General features: G+C 36.7%; 1 protein-coding gene and 1 pseudogene across 2 annotated transcripts; both read right to left on the minus strand.

The window, feature by feature from the left end:
* Positions 1-898: 898 nt before the first annotated feature.
* Positions 899-5359, minus strand: LOC147479654 (uncharacterized; annotated as a pseudogene). Its single transcript, XR_015205584.1, has 7 exons — positions 4879-5359; positions 3802-4495; positions 3560-3669; positions 3411-3464; positions 2887-3005; positions 2188-2375; positions 899-1762 (listed from the first exon to the last, which is right to left on the minus strand). The product of XR_015205584.1 is annotated as an uncharacterized LOC147479654 (transcript).
* Positions 5360-5631: 272 nt separating this feature from the next.
* On the minus strand, positions 5632-7687 carry LOC147479655 (uncharacterized). Its single transcript, XM_086579871.1, has 4 exons — positions 6981-7687; positions 6822-6893; positions 6490-6702; positions 5632-6054 (listed from the first exon to the last, which is right to left on the minus strand). Exons 1-4 carry the CDS (start codon positions 7618-7620, stop codon positions 5975-5977), a joined length of 1005 nt encoding a protein of 334 aa, XP_086435997.1. The 5' UTR covers positions 7621-7687; the 3' UTR covers positions 5632-5974.
* Positions 7688-8667: the final 980 nt, after the last annotated feature.

Below are 8667 nucleotides of genomic sequence, written 5' to 3' on the forward strand. Positions count from 1 at the left end.
CAAACGCTTTGAAATTAGAAAAACAATCACAAGTCCAGAGTGCCACTTTGGCATAATTAAACCCAGCTCTACATAATGAGAAATTTTTATTTTATCATGTCCCAAATCCCTTTAACAGTCTCAGCAATTACTAATGTGGTCATTGTACTGGTAATCTAGTATGCAATTTTGTGGCTACAAATTTAATACTTTTTATCCCTAAATGAAAAAAATCAATTGGATTTCACATCATTACTTTTCTCATTTTTTTTTCCGACTATGTCATGAATAATCTATAATACCCGATTCTTTTCAAAATATTATATTTTATGACTGCAAAATCGAATAATCTGAGCCGTTAAAAAAAAATTAAAGTTGACAATGATTTTTAACTAGGTTAGAGATTTCCAAATGAGATGAATTTTTGTGTAGATGCTATCTATGATTAGTATATTATATCCACAAATTATTAGTCCTTGAAATCATTTTGTAGAGGAGTGTAGTATAAACTATGGTATAAAAAATGTGGTAAACATAAAAGCTGCTTTCAGATATATATATATATATATATATATATATGTATATATATATATATATATATATATATATGTGCGTCCTCATCTCCACAATGGTTGGTGTTGTAGGGCGATCAAGACACGGCCAACAAAAGCTTGTAACATATCTTTATTTTTACTTTTTTAGTTTTTACGAATAATTTCTCAAGAATCCAGTAAATATTGGTCCGTATTTTGAAATGCTAATATGAAGCCAGGCACAAAATATACTTACATCAATTGGCCAGATATCTACGTCAAATTTTATCAATAAACAACATAATATTGATTTGGATTTCTGCACTTGTTTTTACTTTTCAAGAGAGACATGCTTTTGCCAAAGGATCATTGTTTAAGAGATGATGAGAGGAAGAATGACGTACTACCATAAAAATGAAATTAACAGTTTAGTGCTGAAGACTCCAACTTCCTATATTAATCAGTAATCACCATTCGGATTAGCTTAGTTGAGAAAATACAGAGATGAAGCCTGAACTTCTGCTCGGTAAACTATAAATGGTGATCCAAACAAAGCAGTAAAGGATACAAATGAGAAAAGCTCGACCACAAGCATAGAATGCTGCCAAATTTGATACCTTGCAAACGTCATTGTGTTGGCAAAGATCTTAGCAAACGAAGAGCACGCATCCACTGTGGTCCTTGTGAGAGAACAATCCTTCGCAGAGAAGGAATAGCTCCAGCGGCAATTATGGCCGCATGATTCTCAGCGTCCATGCTAAGGTTAAACAGAATGGCTAAGCCCGCTTCAACTGCTCTCTTACTACCCTCCTCAATCACCTCCACCAGTGGGAGTATTCCTCCTTGATCAGCAACTGCTCTAGTGAAATCTACGATTCCTGTAGAGATTAAAGTGTTAAGTTCTCTGACAGCAGACTCTTGTGCTTCCGGAGAGAAAGAGGCCCTAATCTGGTCAATCAATCTCGGTATTGTCTCAAAAGAGTTACTTCCTTGTTAATAAGGTTCTCGGATCTTGGGAACCAAATGAAGACTTCGAGCTTAATGAGGCATGCAGCAACCCAGTCCTTATTAAGGCGGATATCTGACATTAGTACTTTCCAGATTTTGTGTCAGATTACTGGAATTTATAGAGACACGAAACTGTTCAGAATCTAGGAGCTTTGTCAACAGCCGGGAAGCTGCAGATATTGTCGGGCCAGCTTCTAAGGAACTTAGCTCTTGGTGCTGTCTCTCTCTACCATTCTCCAAGTCTGCAAAGAATTTACTAACCATTAAATGAGTACTTACATCCACTGATCCACAATAGAATCAGGCTGCAAATAAGTAAGACAATTGGTGCATTTTGAAAGACCAAATACAATGAGTCCCTCAGGAGATATTCAAGAAATGTAAAATAAAATGCTTCCTTTTGGAGGCATAAGTCAACAAAAGTTTGATCAAGAATGATGCATTTGCGATTTACACACATCCCTTTTTCAAGGCATTCTTTCTTCAATTTCAGCTTTTCTCCAGTATCTCCTCTCTTTTTTTCCACAAATTAGTTTGGTTCATACCATTTTCATTTTCAACCTATAACTAATCAGGAAAGTTTCAAACACATTCAAGGGAAAGATAAAGGTTAACATAAATGTGCGTAACTATTTATGTTTCTATAGAAAAGTAGTCAGGCCCTTACCATTACTACATCTGGGATGGAAAGCAGCAACCAATCCGGATTCGATATCCGCTGCAATAAGTTCATCCATACAAGGCTCAATGGTTGCTATGTACTCAAGGATTGAAGCAGCTTTTCTTTGCAAATTTGGAGATGTCTTCATAATCTCAATGAAGCGAGATATCACACCAGAATCCAATACATAATCCCTGAAAAGGCATGCAGCACACATATGGACTCGATATATTGTTTAAAATTCAACTTGCAGAACACATCAAAATGACATATTAATCAAATAAGCAAAACCAACAGGCTTTAGTTAAGGAGCAGCCAATCAAATTAGGTAGAATACAGCTTTGTTGAAATTTATTAGTGATCCAACTAACGTTTGACTGATCGATTGTGTAGGAATCAGTTTAATAAACTAGCTAATGCATTATGGAACTTCATATTCATTAACATGCATCTTCTTTTCCACTCATAAAGTGGATAATATTGGGAAACAACAGATCTCAAGGAACAACAAAGGAAAAATACAATGCACTAGGAGATATAATGTGTTTCTGCCGACTATAGCACTGCCTCATGCAAGTTTGATTCGTTCCAAAACATCAGAGGATCAGGAGACTATCTCTCTTTCTTTTCTTTTCACAACTAAATTAACTTCATATGATAGCAGATTATTCAACCAAATGCAGAATTAGCTAAAAAGTAACAAACCTAGCAGTTGCCTTTGATCCTTCTACATCATCTGGGTTTTCACCTAATGCTTTAGCCGCACTGGCGCTTCCTGTTCCATACAAAAGCTTCGCCAACCCATTTACTGGTCCATCATAAAACTGGAAGAAACTGATATTAAACGTAAGTCAACAGTCAATTGTAGTTGTTAGTTTGAACATGTAAATGATTTGGTCTGTTGAATGAAGCCGGCCATAACATTAAAACTCCCAGTATACATTTATACCATTGATTCAAAATTTTGTAATAGCAATTGGTAATATATTGGTCAACGAGAGTTGTACATTTGTGTTTCATGCTTAACTAAATTATCAAATGTGTACACACTTTTTACTAATTTTTTTTAACGTTTTTCGAAAAACGCAGTAAATTTCATAAGCCCAATGTTTTAGTAAAATAGACTCTACTAGTTTAAAATTTTGACTTCCATAAAACCAAAATTTAGAACCTCAAATATAAATTTAGAGTCTGGATTTACAATTATGGGTGGAAGATATGCAACTAACCTTCAATTTCATTTCTTTACCAGGGTCTAGAATCCGAGCAAGTATATTCACAGTCTGCGTTTCCAGAAAGATTTTTGTCGGTATTGCTAAAGAAAATAGGAATGTGTAAACACAATGCGTTTATAAATAATAAAAATACCAGAAAACACCTTTTCCAACAGATTCTCTGGAATTTCTTTGCCCTTCAAAGTATTAACTAGATGATACACCGCACCTTCTGCTTCAAACATCGTTGCTGCATCAAGAGACAGAAGAAGACCTATAAGAAGATTGGAAAGGTCAATGAAACAATGAGCAACATTCTATCCTAGAAGTGTTCTACAAAGATAAGAAAAACTAAACTTAGAGTTGTTAGAGGCATAAACCGAATAAACAGAATAAAGATGCCAACCTGATAGAAAGCCTCTCAAGAGCATGATATGTAGCCAATTTAACATTTTCTTCGGTATGGTTCAGAAGGCGGACTAGATGTTTGACAGCTCCAGCTGCCATGAATGACATCCGCATATGTTCATTGATACATGCATCAGAAATAGAAAGTGAAGCTCTTGAAATGGCTGAAATATCTTCAAGTTCAAGAATCAAAACTAAGCGAGCAACACCATCAACCCACGGCAACAGAGTACATTGCTGACTCAGGTTGGGGCTTTCTCCCTTCTTCCATTTCTATTGCGCCAATACGTGCAAGAAAGTGGTTGGGGCTTTCTCCCTTCTTCCATTTCTATTGCGCCAATACGTGCAAGAAAGTGCTGCTGTGTACGTCCAACTATTGCCTTTATCTTGGCTTCCTCAAAGTCAAAGTTCTTGTCTTGGATATTTAGCCCAAGGAGCAACTCAGAAGCACCGTACCTAGACAGAGTTGATGAACCTCGTTCTAACTCGGTGCCATCAGGAAAAGAAGGCCACGAGTGTGAAACTGGCCTCAAGGACTTATATGCATCTGCCCCAATCAAGGGAACTAAAACCAGGCCCTCCTCCATGACAAGAATTCTGTAGAATTCGTCTTTAGCAAGTTCCAACAAGACAATTTTTGCTACTTTCCTTAGTACTTTGGATCCTTCGACATTAACTTTCAAAATTTTGGCCTGCAATAGTGTTCATGATGATTAGAGTTCCTCAATTTTGAAGTACTAAATCATCTATAGCACTTCTAGGAATTCAAAAGACTTAAATATATACAATGGTCCAAGTAATTTATTTTCTTTTATTTTTCCTCCTGGAGAACATATAACTTTATATATTTAGAAAAATGCTTATTTACAAACTTTTCCTTTCATCTGTAGATTTGTTTTATATTTTCAGAAACTGAAATTGTAAAGTTCCAAGGATCAGAGAATCAATGTAGTTTCAGGAATGCCAAATTAAAAATGCTTCACTTATAAATAACCACCTCTAAAACAATAACAATCAAAGTTAACAAACAAGGGATTGAAAATGAATTATGTAATATATTTGGAATGAAACTTACTGAAGAAGGAGAAGTAGATTATTGGGGCGTGGTGCCGTCACTGGTAGCATTGGTGAGGAGAGAGCGAGGTTGGAAATTAGAGAACAGATGTTGGTGAGCGTTTAACGATGAAGAAGAAGAATAAGTAGGCTTTTTGTTTGTTAATAGGGAGATAATCTTGTTGTTGAGGGAAAGTGGTTGGAATTGGTGAAAGAGTTTCAGTTTCGAGTTGAGTGGATTTATGGTGGTGGTGCTCATCATCGTCTTCACTGGGAGAGAGCCGAGTTGAGAGTGGCGAGTGAGAAGTGTGAAACAACTGTAGAGCTATGGTGGCAGTGGGGGCGTGAGCGGAGAGGGAGAGGTTGGAGGGCGTGGAGAGGGAGAAGGAGAGCGAGAGGAAGGAGGACAGACAGAAACCAACCAAATGGTTTTTTGTCCAAATATCCCATGTCGGCCCAAGATCGTTCGCTCCGCTCACTTGATTATTATATTGGCCAAGCAGACGATATACTTGTGTCTTGTGGGATGGAGGATTAGATGGGCTGGTTTATGTCTATTTTTTATGACATCTTTGACTTTTGCCATTTTGATTACTTAAAAGGAAAAGAAATGTGTATATCCATTATATATAGTAGCCACTGTGCATGTGGTACTCACGTTGACTCTACTGAGTTTTTTTTTTTAAATTATAAACGTTAAATTACTATTTTATCTCTCAAAAAAAAAAAAAAAACTGAAAATTACCAAATTACTCCTAGGACTTACGCCAAAACACTGTTACTCAACTCCCACATTTTTCTATATATTAAAGATAGTCTTCTGAAAATGTTCACGAATATTAAGAAACAAACTTTCAACTATATTACAAGTACAACTCTTTTATAATCCTTTCTGACTTCCTGACCTCAAACTGATACTGAAATAATTAACATAACATGTAAAACGATATAAAATTCCAACACATTGCATTGAAATGATTTTTATTTATTGCCACAAACCTATCAAATAAAAGATAAACATTTAGAAATAAAAACGAATATTATAAAACGGTATGATCCAAGTATCCAATTCAACGCGGCCGTCTTGCAATTTGTGGTTGTGGCGTACTTGTGCATATTCAACCCGTCATGTTTTGGTTTACAGGGGGCATCATGGCAACTTGCGGTTGTTGCATGTTTTGCATATTTCCTTGCCAGCCTACACAGGACAGTTATTTTGACCGGAAATGAGCATTAAAAAAATAAAAATTAAAAAATAATGATAATCTATTGGCACCAATGCCAATCTTTAATTAGGTACTTTGATCATCTTCCAAGTACAACCCTAATTAACAAGATGTAAAGTTCCTAGTCCAAGTATAAGAAGATCACATATCCAAATGGGAGATTAAAGTGTACTAGTATGAATGAACTAATATTATGCTATGTTACATAGACACGCTATATTTCAAAAATAATCTATGTCGGATACGTATCCATATGTCGGACACACAGACACTTATTGTATGGAATATACCTCAAATTTTTATAATTTGCCAGTGTCAAATATTTTGTATCTGTGTCAATGTAACTTATAAGGCATTATGTAATTTTTATAATTAGGCATTATGTGTCCTTATGATGGCTTAATTACCTATTGAAGGATCAAATCCTCTATTTTTGAGTTCTCTGTATTCTTGACAAAGAGCACACCATTCACAGAAGCAATGAATTAGCCAGTCTGCGGCTGGAACTTCCATAAGGCGGTATTTGTTTCTCAATTTACTTCGGTAGCCACAAGATATCAAACAAGGTAACCCGACCAGAAATGCTATAGCACCATAAAGAATCCCACTGGTTGCACATGCTGCACATCAAACAACAAGTACTTGTAAGGAAAATCATTTTTCGTCTTGGAGACAGAGCCACAAGCTAGCACACATTAACAAGATACAATTAATGTTATGCAAAGGAATAAGCACTCACTCGTATTGCCACCATCCACAATCTCTGCGATTTGTCCAAATGTAAAGCATGGGACACAAGCTGTGATGAGAGCTGGAACAAATATGAGACTGGATTAATACCACAACTTTATTATAATCAAAGATTACGTAGATAGAGAAATAAAGTAAATAACATAACCATTGGTTGGATCATCCATGCAATCGAACAACCCGGTAGTCCAACCCTCATTCTTTTCGGCATTGAAACGGGTGCTGCTGCGCTTGGAAACCAGGTGGAGGAGCAACATACATTTGAACACCATTTGGAGGTGCACCATGTCCACTACTTGCATACATTGGTGACTGACCAAATTGATTAAATCCTGGTGCAGCTGCGCCAGGATTGTGAGGGGAGTGCGGTTGAGGTACATAGATCTCTGGACTCGCTTGTGGCGGAAACTTTTGAGGTTGATTATGCACAGCCTGTGTAGGAAAACCAGGTTGAGGAGAACAGTATTGGTAGTTGCTTTGAGGAGGGAAGTGCTGTCGGCTAGCTTGTGGTGGATAGTTTGTTGGTGATTGGTTCGGGTACCCCGGGTTTGCGTACTGTTGTGGTCTTGGTGCTGGTTGAGAAGGTGGTGGTCTAGACTGAAACTGCTGTTGTCCAACTGTTGAATCAGTCTGTTGAAATTGAGTTTCTTGGTGTTGGACACCTTCATTGGTGCCAAAGGGAGCTGCTTGCGGGTCAAATGTTGGGTCGCGTGTTGGATTGGCTTCAAAAAGAGGTGTTGGGTCGGCTTCTGGGTAATATTGGTCTTCTTTGGTGAATGTATCCTCATATTCTGGTCGAGCCATTTCACTATACAGTTGGTGGAAAATGGATAGTACAAGAATGGGGGGTGGGGCCTCAAGACTCAATAATCCTAGTTTGTATCAACTTATATAGGGCGAAAAGAGATGCAGAATAAATGTCTAGACAGCTAATTAACCAGCAAGGAAGCCTGAATGATAATTTGCATGGGTTGACTTGAGTATTCATATATGATCCACTTGACCACTTTGGATAGTATATAATCATCTAACTAATTAATATATGATAGCCTGAGGGAATCCTCCCCCAACTCGAGAGCCCGACTCTCGAGTAGGAAAATTAAAATCTTTTCTTTTTCATTATTTAGCCATTCCCATTTTATTAGTTTGAAATGATCAAGCAACTTAAAATATATTTACAAAATAGCCTCTTTACTCTTGACCTACGTTTTTTCCAATCTTACAATCAAAATTAGAATTATAACAACTTGCGTTTCTTCCAACCTGTGCGTAGCACGGTCCGCATATTTGTCTGACTAATAAGGGAAATGAGGTTTTTTAGAGAAAGGGGTTACCGTACGGCCGAGATCGTGTCTGGGGAAACAAACGTGGGGTTGAGATCAAATCTTATCACATTTATTGGTTATTAAAGTCTAATTTGTAAAAAATAAAATAAAATTACAATCATCTTTCAATTATAGTCTTAAATGATCTTTTATTTGGCCATAATCAATTTTTTGTAAAATGTAAACCGTCAAACTAACGATGATGTACATAGATCGAGTTGACGGTGACTTGGTGTAAAAAGAAACAAATTGGAATATATATATATATATATATCGGTGTGTCTAGGGGTGCCACTCTTATAGTGACACCCTTATTTCACTCTTCTCTTGAGCCGTCGGATCTCGCCCTCTAGATGTGAAGATCTAATTCACCCAATTTACCGATATTTACCGATATTTCAAAATTTTGGTTTATTTCAAAATAAAAAAAAACGAAAATACCAAAAACACGAAATTGGGTTGGGTTCTCTCTCTCTCTCGGCTTCTTCTTCTCCAATTTGAACCAAGCTT

Source organism: Coptis chinensis, chromosome 8 (genome assembly GCF_015680905.1).
Source record: "Coptis chinensis isolate HL-2020 chromosome 8, ASM1568090v1, whole genome shotgun sequence".
Lineage (NCBI taxonomy): Eukaryota > Viridiplantae > Streptophyta > Magnoliopsida > Ranunculales > Ranunculaceae > Coptis > Coptis chinensis.

What these genes read in the sequence shown, in the direction of transcription:
- LOC147479655 (XM_086579871.1), bottom strand. Translation starts at nt 7,620, where the DNA reads ATGAGGATACATTCACCAAAGAAGACCAATATTACCCAGAAGCCGACC. An exon ending in CATGGATGATCCAACCAATG is followed by an intron (nt 6,894 to 6,980) that starts GTTATGTTATTT and finishes TATTTGTTCCAG; the next exon opens with CTCTCATCACAGCTTGTGTC. An exon ending in TGTGGATGGTGGCAATACGA is followed by an intron (nt 6,703 to 6,821) that starts GTGAGTGCTTAT and finishes TTTGATGTGCAG; the next exon opens with CATGTGCAACCAGTGGGATT.